The sequence below is a fragment of the Hydra viridissima genome, unplaced genomic scaffold (assembly GCF_058129835.1).
Source record: "Hydra viridissima isolate aposymbiotic clone 2 unplaced genomic scaffold, HvirCarnegie_v1 scaffold_17, whole genome shotgun sequence".
Lineage (NCBI taxonomy): Eukaryota > Metazoa > Cnidaria > Hydrozoa > Anthoathecata > Hydridae > Hydra > Hydra viridissima.
Window position 1 is genome coordinate 671,521 of NW_028324316.1, and position 19,158 is coordinate 690,678.

General features: G+C 28.6%; 2 protein-coding genes across 5 annotated transcripts; both read right to left on the reverse strand.

The window, feature by feature from the left end:
- Positions 1–1,849: 1,849 nt before the first annotated feature.
- Positions 1,850–8,146, reverse strand: LOC145182754 (beclin 1-associated autophagy-related key regulator-like). Of its 4 annotated transcripts, none has more exons than XR_016448382.1 (12): positions 7,752–8,146; positions 7,134–7,196; positions 6,053–6,092; positions 5,690–5,771; positions 5,207–5,322; positions 4,706–4,871; positions 4,425–4,607; positions 3,420–3,452; positions 3,240–3,335; positions 2,714–2,804; positions 2,484–2,563; positions 1,850–2,356 (listed from the first exon to the last, which is right to left on the reverse strand). XR_016448382.1 is itself a non-coding variant. In XM_090074657.1 (12 exons), the coding sequence occupies exons 1-12, from the start codon at positions 7,877–7,879 to the stop codon at positions 2,065–2,067; spliced, it is 1,392 nt and encodes a 463-aa protein (XP_089930783.1). In that variant the 5' UTR covers positions 7,880–8,109; the 3' UTR covers positions 1,850–2,064. The 4 variants fall into 4 exon arrangements, 2 of the variants coding, with proteins under 2 accessions (XP_089930783.1, XP_089930782.1); XR_016448383.1 differs by having other exon boundaries at positions 2,714–2,795; positions 7,752–8,109; XM_090074657.1 differs by having other exon boundaries at positions 2,714–2,795; positions 3,209–3,335; positions 7,752–8,109.
- Positions 8,147–10,350: 2,204 nt separating this feature from the next.
- On the reverse strand, positions 10,351–19,066 carry LOC149876926 (beta-1,3-galactosyltransferase 6-like). The gene is made up of 4 exons (XM_090074594.1): positions 18,619–19,066; positions 12,615–12,911; positions 10,749–11,262; positions 10,351–10,607 (listed from the first exon to the last, which is right to left on the reverse strand). Exons 1-3 carry the CDS (start codon positions 18,958–18,960, stop codon positions 10,771–10,773), a joined length of 1,131 nt encoding a protein of 376 aa, XP_089930720.1. The 5' UTR covers positions 18,961–19,066; the 3' UTR covers positions 10,351–10,607; positions 10,749–10,770.
- Positions 19,067–19,158: the final 92 nt, after the last annotated feature.

Consider the following 19,158-nt stretch of genomic DNA (forward strand, 5'->3'; position numbering starts at 1 on the left):
TGTTATTTTTGTTCAATAATAAATGGAAGTCAAATACTGAAGGCACAATATTTTTTTTCAGAACACGTTTCCCATTCTCTTGGCACTCAAAATCTTCTAACCTAAAATGTTTACTGCAGATTCTACTATATTTACTAGGTGTAATTTGTAAACATTTAGCTGCCGTTGCCCATTTTTTACAAAGAATTTCATCATTTAAAGGGAATCTGTGAAAAGAAATTAAACTACTTTTATCAAATCTGCTTTTACAGTTGTAGACTGAGCAATTATTAACCATATTTATTATTCTAAATAAAAAAAGAGTATTATTTTTAAAAATATATCTTTCTTGTTTTATAAATTCATACACACACGCACACACATTATCCCAAACTTTATCATACAAAATATCATTTGAATATATAAATATATATATATATATATATATATATATATATACATATATATATATATATATATATATATATATATATATATATATATATATATATATATATATATATATATATATATATATATATATATATATATACGTATATATATATGTATGTATGCATATATATATATATATATTCACATTATATTATATATGATATAATCTGGAACAACTCTAAATAAATTTTATGTCTCGGCATTCATATATAAATATTTAAAATAAATATACTTCTGATATTTTCCGAAGGTTCAAAATCTTTTTCCTTTAACCTAAAATTACCAGCTTAGCAGTTGTTTTTTATAATAGAAAATTAAAAGTAACTGACGTTACTTTTAACCTACATTTATAAAATTATCCAATACTAAAGCATTTCACAAAATCATTCCAATTTGACTAACTTTTTAAACATTTTCTAATTTAACTGACACAAATATTTTTTTGTTTTGTTTTATTTTTGCTATTCGTTTTTCCGTAAAAAATCTGTTAACCAATCAGATGCTGGTGGCAAAACGAGTTATTATCCAATCATATGCTGGTGGCAAAAAAAATTTGCTTCACTTTTTTTCGGAAGTTAGACATCTAGTTAATATATATCATTGGTCTTTCCTTACATCATTTACATCTTTTTATTCTATCTGTCACCCTTAAATGCAGTTTTCTGGCAGCAACATAACAACCAATACTTTTTTGTTAAAATATTTTTTAAATGTGCCTTGACTAGCACTAACGTAACCTTATTACAATAAGCTTTGATCTCTAGAATTAAGTTTTTACGGCCTGCCGACTCTTGGTGAATCTTTTACGTCATTTGAAAATAAAATTATGATCTTGCTATTTGTCGTTGACTTTTTGTGTTACGTTTGAGTAGAATTTAATTTATATTGGTTAAAGTGAGTACAAATTTTTGAGATTTTCGTATAATTAATTGATAAAGTTTAAATTAACTGCTCTTATAATTTTGTAACAATAACATGTGACAATAAACATGACAATAAATAGCTAATAGGGTTGTTTTAATTTACCGTTTAATTACTCAGAAAGGATAAATAGGACCGACAAGTGTAATATATCATTAGAAAGGTGGGCGAAGTCTTACCTCACTTTATATGTACAGTTGTAACTCACATTAAAATGCATTTACAGATTATCTTACGAAACTTTTATCAGGTTTATAGATGTAAAAGATCTAAGGATTCTAACGTTCATCTTAATTGATTATCCATCTTGTGAGACGGTTTGTATTTGAAATCGTAGAGATTGTAAAGTTTTAACATGCATGTTTACGCTGTCTTTCGCATACGGAAATGTAACAGTAGAAAAATGAATTAATTTTAAACACAAAACCATGGTGATGTCCTTTTAGCAAAAAGTCTCACCCAAGAGATTTTAATAGTAAAAATTAGAAATGCAACGTTTTTGACTAAAGTCAAAAAAGTCAATATTGTATTACAACATACATAGTTTCTGATTTTGTTAAAAATAAATACATCTACAACGCTACGCACATTAGCTAAAGCATTACATGAAAATCATTCGCAAACATAATAAACGAAAAATAATCACTGAGAAATCAATTATTTGCACATATTTATAAGATTAAAAATATCATTTTTGTATAAAAAAAAAAACTACTGTCTTTTCCATGACCAGAGTGCTGAAGCAACAGATGCTGCAGCTGACGTCATTAAACCAGAAGCTGATACAGAATTTGAACGTTCTCTACTTTGCTCCATAGTGGGAGAGAAACTTTCTGATCGAATGATACTGTGATCGTCAGGTAAATCAGAAAGTTGATCCCAGTCTTCAGGTTCAATATCATTGGTATCACTTTGTGAATCGTAATCTAGCTCCTCGGCGCTGCTGTCAGAATCAAACGGACATTCACGAAACTTGAATTCATAAGTCTCGAAACAACCATTCCTGAACAAAAAGTGAACATTTATTAGTGAAAATCATCACCACCATCATTCTCATCCTTGTCTCTGCCATCACCACCGCCACCTCGTAGTTATCACCGTTACTAAAAAAATCTTATTCTGGAACTAACCAGCCGAGATCCTGTGAAGATAAACAAAGTTTTATATTGTTTAACAAAAGCTCCGGATGAAGATCAGCTATCGGAATGCGCTAAAAGAAAAAATATAACAGAAGTATATTTGTTGAGGAAATAATGGAAATTAGTGAATAATCTTCTTTATATTTATAGAAAATTATAATTTAAAAAACTTGATTTCTACAACTTAAACTTTTTTCTTTACAAAACATTTTTAGAGTTACCTGAGAAAAGCATAATTGCAAAACGTTTTGAGAAAGCCTGTTGACAGTTTCATATAAACGAAGTCGTGAAACTTGCAATAGACTAAAATTACTTGGAAAAAATAAAAAGAATAAAAGAGAAATATATAGTAAAAAAACAAAAACAAAATTTCATAAAAAAAAAAAAAAAAAATTTCATAAAAAAAACTTTACTTAAAAGTATAAAACAAAAAGTAAAATAAAAGTATAAAAGTATTGTTATAAAGTATTATTATATTATGTTTTCTCTCATTAACTCATTTACACATTTTGCAAAGACTCAAATGTGTAACAAATAAATACTCTAATGTGTAATATATAAATATAGATAGTTCTACAAAGTCATTCCCTTACAACTTTCCTAACCGTCTATTAAGATTAACTGTTGTAAAAAAAAAAGGTCTTTCGTAAAAAAAAAAGGTCAATTTTTTAATGAAGTGATCTGCATAAATACTTTCCTTACAAATGAGTTCTTACTTATAATCAATTTTATTAGGAAGATTGATACCCAAATAAAAAGCGATGACATCAGTTAGTTGTGCAGTGTATGTAAGCGACGCTGGTATGCTTAAGACAAGCAAGTCATGAAGAGGCGTTTGACATTCTAAATATCAAAAAATGTTTAGAATAGCAATTACATAAAAAGGTCAAAGCCATAAAATAAAAAAAATTAAATTAAAAAAAATACCTGGGTTTCGAGGTTCATTCCTGTACGACTTTACTATAATTGTAGAAAATGGTTTTAGTTGATTGTCTTGTTGTTTTTTAATAAATGGATTTTAACAAATGTTTAGTATATCTGACTAGTTTTAGATAAAGTTTTGATTTAAAAAAAGTTTTTCTTTTGTGTACATACAGCTATAATAATAGTAATAATAGTAGTAGTAACAATAATATTAATAATAATAATTATTATTATAATGATAATAATGATAATAATGATAATGATAATAATAATAATAATAATAATAATAATAATAATAATAATAATAATAATAATAATAATAATAATAATAATAATAATAATAATAATAATAATAATAATAATAATAATAATAATAATAATAACAACAATAATAATAACAACAACAATAATAATAATAGAGTTAACTTGTATTGATAGAATTATAGTTTAAAAACTATTGCACCACTTAACCAAGACAAAGTAGAACTAGCATTTCCAAAAATTTAAGCTAATTATTTTTGACAAAGAGGAAAAGCCTTAAAAAAAAGTTTTAGAAGCAATGCAAAGTTGTTTTGCAAAAAAAAAAAAAAAAATATTGCAATTGCTCATCTGTATTTTACTCTGAACAAAATTTTTGAGTCATTTAAGAGAAAGTAAGTCATTTTCAAAATATAATAAATAAATTAATTACAACAAAATCTAATTAGCTTGGCCAGGACTGAATTTTCAGAAAAAACTAAAAAGTATGCTTATAAAAAAATACTTTTTTTGAAATGTGTCATGTTTAAATTTTTATCTTTTGTAAGGATTGAGACATTAAAACTGTATTTAACTTGTATTATACCACTTTAATTCATGGTTTTTTTTAGAGTTAGAGTAGAAATATCCTGAGTTATAGAAAAACTTTTACTAAAGAAAATCTCTCTGAATGATAAGTCATTGAACTATGGAAAAACAATTGAAATAATTTAAAATTGACAATGTACCAGCTATTGAAGCATTACTTACACCATTCATAGTATTTCATGAAATCTTCTGTTGATGGCATGCCTACACCTACTATAGTATGCTCAGTTTGTGAACAGTCTTGAGAAATCCACTGGCCACCTACATGAACAGTCCGAGTTGCTTCTTCTAACTCTGTCTCTGCAGACGAAGACATGTTTTGAGACACAACATCAAGGCAATCTTCTGAAAAAAGCGTTTTCATCAAAGTTAGAAACTATTTTATGCTATATATAATGCAGTCCTTAAAATGTGATAAAACAGCAAAGCAAAATGTTGTATACTTTGTGTAATATATGTAGATCGTGGAGGAGTGCCAAATTGTGGATATACTTCCCTCACTGAAAGCGTAAATATATCACGAATCAAACAATGTAAGTTAAAGACACGAAGACTTTTTAAATCTCTTTCTTTCTTCTCCAATTTTTCTTTATAACGCTGAAGTTTTTGCTTGAAAACAAAAGCATTTAAATAAACAACTACTTCTCTTTTGTTGAGGTACTTTATATCTTCCTTCCTTACTAAGTGTTATATTCTTAATGAAAATATAACCAAAAACATTTTTTTATTATAACATGAAAATACTGTAGTAAAAAGTGCTGAGCTTGATTAGTATATTTTTACTCTTAAAAGTACAAATAGAAAGAAAGTTCAAAAAGTACCAAAACTCAATAAAAAAATCATTTACTTAAAATTCATTAACATACACTATATGAATATAAAAAATAATACTAAAAGTCAATCTTTTTCAATTAACATTTTAGCAAAAGAAGTTCTTAACTTACTTTTTTATTCTGTAACTGGATTCCTTTTTTTAATTCCTCTGCTTTGACAGCAAGTTTGCTAATTAACCTCCTTTGATCAGATAATTGCATTCTTAACTTTTCATTTTCTTCTTTATCTAAGAATTAAAAAGTAAAGTCTCTGAAAAATTACAAACAATACAACTAATTAAAGACAACTGAGAAAAAGAAAGATATTTAAATTAGATATTTTTTTATAAATTGTTAAAAAGTATACTAATACTTGAATACTTTTAAAATATTCTTATTCATTACCAGAGTCCATAACAAAGAAAATGTATAAGTCAATAAATTCTATAAACTTCACACTTTCTAAGAGAGCTGTAACTATAGAAAATCTAAACTCTCTTACTGCTTTTTTTTTTTTTTAATTTTCTAAGCATTACTTATATGATATACTTAACATGGATGTTACACTTAATATGGATGTCATACAAAATAAAGCAAAAGAATAACAAAACATACCATACTGCATGTGACTCTTTTCTTGAGATATTACTTTTTTTAAAGATTCAATGCGATTTTGAAGGAGAACAATGTCACATCTCTGAAGAGGAAGAAGAAAAAGTGTAAAACTTTTGAAAATAATTTTGAATCATGAAATGTTTTAACAGAGAATTTTTAAATACAAACTGTACCAAACTCTTGGGAGATATTTAAATATGCAATACAGAAAAATTGAAAAATAGAATTTCCGAAAAAAAAAGATTTGCATTTCTCTTATTAGTAAGATAACATATTTTTATATTTCTTTAATTTTAGAAAACATATATCAGAGAATAAACAGATATTTAAAACTTAACAACTTGAAAATCTTTAGAAATAAACCTGTGTATTGCTTTTTGTATATTCAACAAAGTCGTGCAGCCTGTAAAAAAAATGTCAACTTTTATGAGTGAAAAAACTACTTCTACATTCCAGCTTATTACGGTAATAATATTCCAGGGGTCAATCTTATAAGCATATTTTCAGTATAACTTTACACTATATCAAAGATTTTTTTATGTTTGAAAAAAACAGATCCTATGAAAAAGTTCACTCCAAAATTTTGTATGAATCTCTGAAATTTTTTCACTGATGTTTTCAGTATAGAATTTTACTCAAATTTATAAAAAAAAAATAATTAATAACTGTACATTAAAATGGGCATTTCTAGGTCAGCAATCTGTTATCTTAAAAGTAAACAGAACTTGATGACAATTTATTCCAAATTCAAGTTATTTAGAAAGATCATTTATAATTTTGTCAAAAAATGACTAAGTTTTTTTCGGACATTTACTAGGTTGTTGCTACTCAGAGGATTAAAATAAGAGAACCACTACAGTTAGTATGATTTTAGCCATGTTCTTTTGTTTTTACTGCAAAAAAGCAAAAATAAAAGAACACGGTACCAAGAACTGTCTGTAATAATTGCCAGGCTCTCTTACTGACAAACTGATAAAACTAATGCTAACAATTTATTAAATGATGGCAATCAATAAATAATAAGGAATATGCATTATTTATATAATTTCAGGAGTTAACTGTTTACATTTACACGTTGATTGATTCTATGCTTTTTTAAATTTCAAGCTAATCTATTTATACTAAAAATGGTAAACCATTTAGATAATATTAAGAGTAAATATAGCCTTTGAAGAAAAAGTCTCCTTACAATAAACTTTTAAACAAATTTGAATTTGCTAAAAAATTAAATATGCTAGGATAATTTAAAGTTAATATATTTACTAATTTAAAATTATTGTTAGAAGGGGATATGACTAATATATATATATATATATATATATATATATATATATATATATATATATATATATATATATATATATATATATATATATATATATATATATATATATATATATATATCATGTTGTGGCTACTATTTATTGTGAGAAAAAAAACTCACCTATTTAAGCAATCTTGTTGGACTGCAACAACAATTTTTAACCTTTTTTTTTTTGAAGCATAGCTAAAATAGAAAAAACCAAAAAAAACTTTAATTGAAAAAGGATCATGATTTATTCTATTTTGTAATATATATATTAGTACACATATGATGATATACAAATATTGATATATAGATTGACAGGTAGATAAACTGATAGAGTAATAGGTAGATACTATACATACATACATACATACATACATACATACATACATACATACATACATACATACATACATACATACATACATACATACATACATACATACATACATACAAATAGCTTTTTTTAGTAATTTCTTAAAGATCTTTTATATATCAGTTTTAACTGATTTATTTGAGATGTATATTATTTGTCTTCTTTTAAAAGTTTTTCTACACAAAATCTTATGATTATTGACAACGAAATGATAATAGAAGTCAATTCTTAATCATTCTTGTACTACTGAACTACAAGATTCTATAATCGATGAAGTAAAAAAAATAATCAATGAAATAAAAAAAATTTAATGGTCTATTCTGAGAAAATGTAGCTCCATATTTTCACCAGCAATTTGTTTTAAAAATAACCTTTATTACCTAGTGATGTCTACATCACTTTTATTAACAAAATTTCCATTAACGACACAAGTTTGGCATGTAAATCGTTTATTAGATCGTCCACAAAGCTTGCATATCTCGACTGCAACAAGCAAAAGATTTGACATAACCAGAAAGGCTAGAAAGATATCAGGGTATCACCTTAATTAACTCTAGCAGCTTTATAAGCATATCTCTATTGTATTTAGATACGTTTTCTATTTTCCTGTAGCGTATCTTTTCAAGAATATGGTGTCCTTGCAGTTTTTTTCTGTGTTAAACGTCACATGCTCAAATAATCAAAATATCATTTATTAGACTTATTACATCATATTAGGAAAAAGCCATTTCGGTAAATACTAAAAGAGCGTCTTTTATTCCGCTTAGCAAAAAGTGTCGAAGTCTGTTTGACTTCTTGTTGCGTGGTGCCTCCTCGTGCGTTATCACTTAATTCTGGTCATCGGCTAGATTTAAGCATAATTTCTTTTATAAATTACGAGTTTAAACAGAAAAAATTTAAACTGAAAGAATAAACATTATATAAGCAAGAAACTAGAACAACATTGTTAAAGTTAAAATAAAAACAAAAGAATAATAAATTGTTCGCAATTTTTTTTTTTTTTTTTTTTTTACAGTTTGGAACTTTTGTCTTTTTCCCTCCTGCTTTTTTTCCCTTTAACTTAACATTTTCTTTTTTTTTTTGTTTGATTTTTTTTTTTTTTTTTGAAATTCTTCATTTTTGTTTCCTAGTGCTTCTTGAGATGTAAGCAAAAAATACTTTTGTTTCAATGCTGTTTTCGTTTTTTTTTTAATGATTTGAGTAAGATAAGTTAAAACATGAGAATTTGGATCCTGGAAAGGTGTGACTTTTAAATGGAAAATATTTTTCAATTAAATGGCCCCATTTTCAGTATTAATACTACCTGTAACTATATTTTTTCCTGGGGATGGTTTAGGAATTGAATATGTATGGTCAAAATTTAATATTAACGAGTGCTTTGTTGCTAAAGATATTGAAATAAAAACAGTCAATATCAAATAAAAACAGTCAATATCAGCTTAAATTGGTAAATATTGCATTTTTCTGCTTCACCAGGGTCATTCTATGCAAGAGGAAGGTTGCTTAAAATATTAAACAAGTTCTCATTGTTTTGATAATTGGGTTCTATGTATAAAGAAATAGGCATGAAAACTTCAGGTGGAATTATATTTGGATTATATGGATAAATTCTACAAGCTCAAAAACAAGATATAACATTATTTGAGGTAATATATTAATTCCAAGCCTGCTTCATCAATTCTCAAAAACTTACTTTTAATACTAGTGTCCTAGGAAAATTGCTAATCAAATTTTCGGAAGAGGCCAGATATTGGTCAGTTTACCCTAATTTAAGGAACTTAAGCTTGGACCAGTTCCGAAATTGGATAAATTTTCGTCTCAGGACCTCTTAGAAAATGCCAAAATGGAGAAAATGAGCCAAAAACTATTGAGTATAAGTTTAACAAATTTTTTGCTATAATTAGTCCCAATAAGGCGAATAAGGTAGAATTCTTACACGATTTTCTACTTGTGATAAACTTTTTATCAAGTTACAAAAATTAAGTTTTTTTTCCTTTTACGCTAGCCACAAAAAAAGAATTTGCATTTTATTTGTTCACATTGATTTATTTTTTATGCTATTAGATAAGATATGAAAGAAACACATATATTAGAATTACAATAAGAGTGTTAGAACTAAGCTTATAGAGGATTGGGTTTGATGGTAATCAAACCCAATACTGTATAAGCCTTGATTATTTTATATATTTAGTCTTTAGCGATGACTAAAACCTAGACCGCAGAGAAGTTAAAATCTTTACAAACATTAAAATGATCCCAACAAAAAGGTCAAGATTTGGCGGTTGGATGTTATGTTCAAAGAATGTTTCTGAAGGATCATCAAGATAAAGAGCTTTTAGAGAAATATAGTCAAAAGCATTGGAGTATTTAGCATCCTCTAGCCTCACTAGATCTGGGAAGATATTGAGGATTCCATTGTGTTTAGAAACATTTTCTACCAAAGACAAAGTTGTAAAACTTTTTATCCCAGCATTATCAAGTGTTATTGAGCTTTAATAATTGTTCAAAGGATCAAAGACATTTAAAATACATTTTATTAGTCTCTGTCCTGAATCTACTGAAAATCTAGCTATGCTGGAGTAAGTAGCTAAGCTTCTTTCTTGCTTCTCTCTTACATCATGTGAAGAATAAGATCTAATGTGTTCGTAACAAAAACCAGGCTACGAGTTAACTTTTCATCTCCTGACATACATATTTCGGTTTTGGCGTCATAAAATTCTAAAATAGAATCATGTAACCCATCCAATTGAAGATTAACTTATGTATCAACCATAATTTTTACCAAGATTTTTACGCAAGTTACTTTATAGAAAATTTCTAATAACAGCATTTGATGTATTTTTAAATGTCTTTTTTTCTGGTATCCTTTAATCAATTCTTTTTTTAAACTGATTTGTTTTAGATATAGAGTAATAAAACAATAAATACAAAGATTTTTTGATTTTTAGAGATTTATTTTTGCAAGCTAGGCTAAAAGAAGACCGATTACATTCTTCTTAAAGGATTATCAAAAAATAAACGATTAAAAAGACTAAATGTATTAGTCCTGCAAAATAAACTCAACTTAATTTAAAAAAAAAAACAAAATATTTATACTTGTTTTTTAATGTTTTATAGTAGATCTATTTTTGAGAGAACACCCGTTAATACAAGTTTTAAATAATTTTTATTCTTTTGAAAAATCGTAAGTTTTAAACGGGTTCTTTCTTGAGGAGTACGATTTAAGCAATTTTGCCCTAAATAAAAAAGACTATGTAAATAAATATAGATAAATAAAAAATATATATTTAAATTAAAAAAATTAAAATTCTGGTAAAATAAAATTTCTAATTTGAACTTGATCTATTTTATTCATACAAAAAAATGCCACAAACTACCTGTTAATTACAAGCGAAATAATTATCCCAATCGACCTTTGTAGCTTTGATTAGATCCCCAAACAAAATGCTCTTTGCATAAATGAGGTTCTGCAAACCAGGGGTCTTGAAACACTCTGTAATCAAATGACTTACTAAGCGCACATGAATATGTATCATTGAGCAGGTTTTTCATTTTATATTTTTCATCATTTTTAAGTGGTTCGTTATTTTTTGAAATAATTGAATGATCATTAAACCAAAGATTTCGCATTAAGCTTGGTGAGCAGCCATGAATTGCAATAAAATAAGAACTTGCGTTTCTAAAATCTTTAAACTCTGGGATGAACTGTGCCGGAGGATCATGATGAATCACAGTAGAACAGCTATATTCTTCTTCGATTGGAATAGCATTATTCCAAAGGCTTGTTTGTTGATCTCCGTATTGGTGACAAATCATTTGGTCTTCAGATTGATTTAACATTTTTAGTATGACATCTTTTGAAAATAAAACGAAACCCTCATCAACACGGACCTAAAATTAAAATGAGTTAATACTTCCGTCACAGATATTAAATAGATAGAAGTTTACAAAACTCAAAGTAACATGATATATTTTATTTGAAATGTAGTAATACAAAACGATCAGCCGAAGTTGTAATATAGTTTATGAGGAATAAAAACATGTAATAATACAGTGCAATAAAAAGAAGAAAACTATAGAATTTAAAATTTTAAATTTAAACTAAAATTTTAAGAATCTTAAAGTCTTATGATTTTTTTTTTTTTTTTTTTTTTTCACTTTAGTTAATTCAACTTTTTTATTGTTTATGGAGTGAGAAGTAAACCTCAAAAAAAATATTTCTCTTTTCTTCTTCAATTCCTATTAATATTTTGATACAAAACTTATGAAGGATTTCGCATATGTAGCTGAAAAGAAAATCTCCTTTACGAAGATTACCAGGTTAATTTTTTCCTTTCTCACAAAAAGTTAGGAATGATGGCACATGAATCTACATGTTCTGCTATAAAAACGTACAGTAGGTAGTTAGATTCTCTAAATAAAACTTGAAACTACCAACGTAGACAAGGTAATTATTTGTGACAACACCTAGAAAATCGAATCTATTTAGAGGAATGAAAAGCATTATTGTAGCTTTTTCGCAACAAACACATTGATGAATCACAATTTCTCCTTATAAAAACTTCTCCTTTCAAATTTTCTCGTTTTTTTATACTGATAGTTTTCCAAAAATATTCCCAAGAAACCGTCATAAAAAACCGCAAACACATATTTACAATTTTTTGGTTTTCACTGGTAAAAAAAAAGCTATTAAAATCATTAGCTCAGTAACGTCATTATACGTTCTAGCACTTTTCGCAACGAAATTACAATTATGAAATTTCTTGTGATATCCAATGCTCATTGATAAGTCTCCAGTGCAGGATTTTACGTTTGAAACTGTTTTTTTCAGAGCACAAGTCACAATATTCACTCTCCTCTGTAGCTACTATGCATTTATTGATTTTCCTTAGCTAAACCTATAAACTTCCTACTTTCAAAATGACAAAGAGAATTTTCTACTTTCAAGTGGAAGCACTTCAAAAATACTCTATGCCTTTTCAATTCACTTAAAAGTAGAAAATTCACTGATTTTTCCGCATCAAAAAAAACTCACTCGAAGTTTACTTATTAATTTTATAGATTGAAGGAATAAAAAGTTATGCAACAAAGGAATAAAAGTTCTACAACAAAGATGAATATAATTCTAAAGTGAAATAAAGATGTTTCTTATCAACCTACTTCTAGTTAAACTCTTTTAAATTGACTTTTAAAATTTATAGTATCTAAACAAAATATGTAAATAAATTAATTGTGGGTCTTACAATTTTTTCCAAACAATGACAATAGCCATATTGGATCATTTTTGGATGAAGTGGTAGATTTGCTACTAGACGATCTAAACACAAATAATAATCATCGTCTAAGTGCAACAGAAAGTTGTAATCGTAAGTTATGTAGCTCCATACGAGTTGCCATAGCAGTCTCCCGCCAAAATCCATTGGGCTCATAGATAAATGGAAAACTAAGTCACCGCTTTCCTTCTGCTCAGCCTGAAGACTAGAAAATAGAGCATGACTCGGATCTAATTTATCTGTTGCAAACATACACTTGATTGAAATCTAAAAAATTAAATGGGCTACCTTCTTTACAAAATAACAACTAAGAGATAGGGAGGCTATTCGTTCTAAGTTTAAGCCTATTTGAATGTAGAGGAAAGCATATTCAACATGGAGACTGTTATCTTCTGGGGTTAATCTTAAAGGAAGATGAGTTTAATTTAGCATTGACAACAATCTCAAAATTGTATAAACCAAAAAATATTTTAATAAAAGAAGAATTCGATATGAGTAGCCTCCCCACATGTTATAAATAATATTTTTATATACCTGAGTTATATTATTTGATATGGATTTATAGTCAAAAGGAAAAAAAAATTACGGCTTTCTTCTTTAAATAAGTTGAAGAAAGAAAATAAGTTTAACCAAAATTAAGGTTAAACTTATTTTCTTTCTTCAATTTAAAGAGGTTGAGCTTCAATATGGTTCATAAGCACCTATATGAAACATGGCAACTGGAACCAGCTTAAAAGAATGATTAACAAAGTTTTGTTATTTGTTATTAGTTAATTTGTTAATTTGTTAATTTTTTATTTTGTTATTTTTTTATTTTGTATTTTCTTATACATGATTAACAAAGTTTTGTTATTTGCGGCTCAAAATAGTCATTCTCCACCTACATATGAAAGTCTCTTACCTTAAACGAACAAAAACTCTAAAATGCAGTGATGATCATAAATTGAGTCGAAAGTTGGTAAATCATTTTCATGGAAAAAAGAAGAAGATATGGTTTAATCGACGAAGAAAAATAATTCTTACTTAATGGTATGAAAATACCCGGAAACGCAGAATTTTACAGGTAACATAGATATGTCCAGAAAACGTCAAATATGTAGGAAAAGGAAAATTCCCTTCAAAAGTTCTCTTATGGGTAGCAATTTAAATTGCAGGTATATCGACTCCACTTATTCATAAAACCAACACATACTCCATCAAAGCTGAGCAATATATTGAAGAATGCTTAATGAAAAGACCCTTTCTTCATAAACATTCTCCCGAATTTCAAAACATATTTTGGCTCGATTTAGCAAGTGCGAATTACTAAAATGCAACTGTTGCATGGATGGACGAAAACTTGAACTATGCTGCCAAGGAGATCAATCCATCAAATATTCCACAAGCAAGGCCAATCGAAAATTTTTCGGTTTGTTTACCACACGACTTTTACGAGAAAAAGCTGAAATTCAAAAACCATAGATGTTACACGTATTTTACGTATTTTATTTTTTGTTTAAAAAACGCGTTTTTTAACGTTTTTTATTTTCTTCAACGTTTTTTATTATTTTCAACGCTTTTTAATTTTTCAGTCAATTGAAATATATTTTAATGAAACAACACTTTCATGTCTAAATAGGCTATATTCTTATATAATGCGTAATGTTCACACCATTCAACCATTCGTTGCGGTACGTTCATTTATAAAATCTAATGCTACACCTTGACATATTCTTAGTAGAGACCGCCGCACAGTGGGACGAAATCCCGATTTCGTAGCCAAAATTCCCAAATTACCTACACGAGGGTTTTCGAGGTCGCTGATTACGAATCTGAGGTCAGATTTAAGAAATTCAAAATGGAGGCTCCAATATGGCGGCCAAAACTGTTCATACGTTGAAAATATGAAATCTAATGTAGTTTGGTTTTCGAGGTCATTGCTTATGATTCAGGAGTTAAATTAGAGCAAAAATATTGTAAAATTATTTCCAAAATTACGCTATTGATAAAAAAACAGGAATTTGTTATTTTAGTTTTATTACTTTTTTTAAATTGGTAAAAGATAAAGTCACATATATGTAAAAAAATTGTTTATTTAATCCTAGTAACAAAAACACGTATGTCATATTCATCAATGTTTGAATCATTCGATTCGGAATCTGATGTTGAACCACTTGTATCTAAATTGGAATCGTTCCTTGTCTCTTGTCTGGTGACTTCAGGTTGTTTTAACAATTGTAAAGTTTCTTGATGTAGAGATTTTGCCGGTCTCTGAGGCAAAATCCTGATGCTCGAGAGGGGTTGTTAACGTGACATCTTTAACAACTTGAGCAAAATGTACTTGACCAGAAGTCCTTAAACTCATTTGAGCAGCATATGCCAATTCTTCTGTAGAAAAAGTAGAACGTAGTTCTTGAGTCTTTCGCCTCTTTGATCTATTACTAGATGAAGCAAATTGCGAAGGTCGCCTACATGTTCCTTTTTTGTTATCATTCTTCACAATCTTCTAATTTGTTGTGCATTCAGTATTGGATAATTTTGAAAATTGTACAGTGCCCTTCAATCATTATTTATTTTTTTTCAAAAAAAAAAATCTTCCCATCTTTCTGCTGCACTCCATCTCGATCGAAAATTTGCAAGTAACCGTGATGATGACATTTCATCCTCGCCTACTTGTATCACATGTTCCGTTTTTTTTGAAAATTGTATCTGTCAAAACATCAATGATGAATTAATATTCATTATTTAAACTGTCTTTCACTATAAAGAATATATCTTTTCTTGACAATTCCATATTTGAAGATTTGGAAGACTAAGACAGTTATAACGCCTGAGAGTTCTTTGAGGACTATTTTATAAAATTTTGAGATTATCATAAAACGGAACGAGAAGTAACTTGTAAAGCATATATTTAAAATAATAAATTATTGTATTAAAATGTAATTAGTGCCATTAAATAATGTTAATTCACTAATTTCCATGACCATTTTCAGACATTAATCTATGTTAATAGAATGTCGCACCACACATTCCTCCATAAAAACTAGTCTCACTATTAAAATGGCACTCAATGGCAGCCAGTTTTTTTATATGTTGTATTTAACACTATACACTATCAGTTCCTTGTCGAAAGAAGGTGGATAACCGCAGTTAAATTTTTAAAACGACATTAGAAAATCGATTTCAGATAAAAAATTTACAGTTTTTTATGTTTACTTGTCGCGCGATTTAAATATTAAAAAAATTACAATTAGCAATAACAGTGCATAACGATATATTCTACATGCCTCCAGAAAATGATTCCATTTTGCCGAATTCCAATTGAAATAGTTTCTTCAGTTTAACAGCATTTTAAAACAGGCAAGAATTTTTCGACGTGTCCACTTGTTTAGTGCGTACCGAACGGAGGCTAAATGTCAACTGATGTCCAGGCCAGCCTAGAGCAGGTATTTACCTGCCCTGTTCGGAATTTTGTTATAGGACTATCTGTAAACAAGATCTGAACGTAAAAAGACGAAAATATAAAACTCAAAAATTTGACTTTTGGTCACGAAATCGGGATTTCGTCTCACTGTGCGGCGGTGCCTAATTCTTAGATAGAAATGATGACGTCACTTATGCTCAGTTGTCAATGTCTGTTGATTTTTACTAAGTAATAGTTAATACAATATATCGTTTGTGAGACTAAACGGAAAGTATCAAACATACCGAAGGATAAAGGACCAGAATGAAACCACATATGCCTCGTTGATGACACTGCAAAGAATGTGGTACTAGCACACATACAGTGCGTGTATTGCGACAAAATTTACACCGGGGGTGTCACCTGCATACGTGTCCATTTAACTGGCGAAGGTAATTCGGTAGCAAAGTGTGCTAGTGCGCCAGATGTAGTTGTTGCAGAAATTATGGAATGCAATAAAGAACGAGTGCAATTGGAATTGTTGAAGAAAAAAAGAGATGCACTAGATAAGGCAATAACATTTATAATCAAATGATATTTAATAACAGAGTGTTTTATATTTTTTGTCTAGAAGGTTAATTAGCTTTGTTAATAATAATAATTATATTGTCACTGTGCATTTTTTATAAATTGTTTATGCAATATAATCATGTTGTTACAATAAATTAGTTGATTAGTTAGTTGACTTGACTTATTGTTTAGAAAAATATATACGAATTTTAAAAAGTTTGTTCAGACTTCAGAGTTCAGAATTAGAGCCACTGCTCTAGACAGGCTATTTCATTTGGTGTATGGTTTTCTAATTCGTTATTACAGCGGCAACTCTAATTGGATATCTCTGTTTTTATTTTGTGTACAAGGCAACTAAAACCGATCCTTCCTGTTCCAGTGCACCGTCCTTGACATCGATAAAAAGGCAGACCACGATTACAGCTACCTTGTTGATTGGATCTAAGCAGGTGACAGATGCTGTACTTACAAGTGCTTTCTATGTGAACGGCATCCCTTTCTCCATAATTGAAAACAAGTATTTTAAAGAGGCAATCGCTGTAGTAGCCAAAGTCGGGCCAGATTATAAGCCTCCTGGACGTCAAGCCATATCTGAAGCACTGCTTGAAAATGAAGTTGCTAATGTGAGTTGCAAGCTCGACAGCTTCAAGGCTCAGCTTAGTACGACTGGCGGAACGCATGTCAGTGACGGATGGAAAAACGTTCAAAACCTCTCGAATATTTTAGGAGTAAGTCAAAATAAGAATTACTGCAACCCGGTGGGACGCGCTTTGCCAGCAATTTCGTGATGATGCAGCGTCTTATGGCGACAAAAGATGCAATTCAGGAAACTATAATGGATCGCGGATTCAAACAGTGGCTGTCAAAGACGACACGTAAGAAGTCAATAATTGATAATGGTAAGCTTATTACTTACACAGTCGTTGAAGGTAGCTTTTGGGATTCTGTTACTCTGCTGACGTTTTTTTGCAAACCGTAGTAAGCCTGTTATGCTTGGTGGATAGTACCAAACCTTACGTCGGCAAAATATATTGGAAAGTGTTTCAATTGGACCAAGGAGTTCTGAATTCCACTATGCTGGACGCAGCTCAGAAGAGCTGTTTAAGTGGTTTGATTAACAGTCGTTTGAAGATTTTTTTTCATAAAAAATGTGTTTTTTTTTCTTTTTTTATTCTTCAGATCCACGTATTTAACATCTATGGCAAAAACAACCAATCAGTTGGTTCAAAGTAATCAAAAAAAAAAATTGAAAGAAATTTATTTAAAGTATTTACAGTCCATAATGAAGGGAATCAATATTTATATGGGTATTTACAGTCCATAATGAAGGGAATCAATATTTATATGGGTATTTACAGTCCATAATGAAGGGAATCAATATTTATATGGGTATTTACAGTCCATAATGAAGGGAATCAAGGCAAAATTAAAAAAAAAACGCAAAAAAACAGATTGCTTTTTGTTTTCTTAGCTTTTGAAATATTTAAAATTTTAAATTTTTTCTCAACTTTTTTGCCACAAATTACAGGAAAGAAGGATTTTTTTTAACGACATGTCTTTTCGTACAACTAACTATTTAAGCCCTGCGTTGAAGTGTTCACTTTTTGGAAAAAAAAAAAAATCTTGTTTCGCTTTGGAATGCTCCTTTAAGTAAATTTGTGATGAAAAGATTTTCTCTTTTTATCGCCACTGAATGATTTTAGTACTTTTATTGCACTTATTGTAATAAACTACTCGTCGCATTTAACATATCGCTTGGTCGCGCTTCATGTTCATAACATCCACTTAAGCTGATTGAGTTTAAAGCGAATTCTTTTACATAAAAAATGCAAATGAACTAGTAAAAAAATACTTAGAAAAACAAATACGACGAGAAAAATTAATCATCAACAATGATAAAAGATTTTAATAACTTTTAAAGTTGCTTGTGCCTCTTGAGACAGGATATCAATCGATAAAACATTTACAAAACTTCCAAAGTGCCAAATGTTATGTTATGAAAAATAAAATTACTAAATTCACCTTTGAAGATCGACACCGCTTCATCCACGAATTACGAACTGCCATTCTTCTATCAAAATTACGGGGAGATGACGTTATCAGTATTAAAAGTTGAAGCTTTTCTCTTTTAACGGGAACCGTCAAATTGAAATGCGAATATATTGGATTGTTCAGCAGCTTTTGAATGTTACCATCAAGTGAGCTGTGTTTAATGTTGGCAGCATCATAGCTTTCATTAATGAAAGTCCAGCTCTGGTAGTTATTATTAAAGATTATTGAATAATCAACGGTCACAAAAAAAAGTTCAATGCAACATAGTACCAAAATGTTAATCAATAAAGCACTTTTAACATTAACAAGCATTGCTTACAAACTGCATACTTTTTTTCTTATTTATTAATTTAACAAATGACAATAAAATTAGTTGCGAATTTCATTACATTCAAGCTGTCATTAATTATTTACACAAATTTAAACTGAACCTTGCTTACTTATTCACTCTACAAAAAGATAATTCAGCATAATTTAGAGAATGTAAGAGAATCTCATGGGAGTTTATGA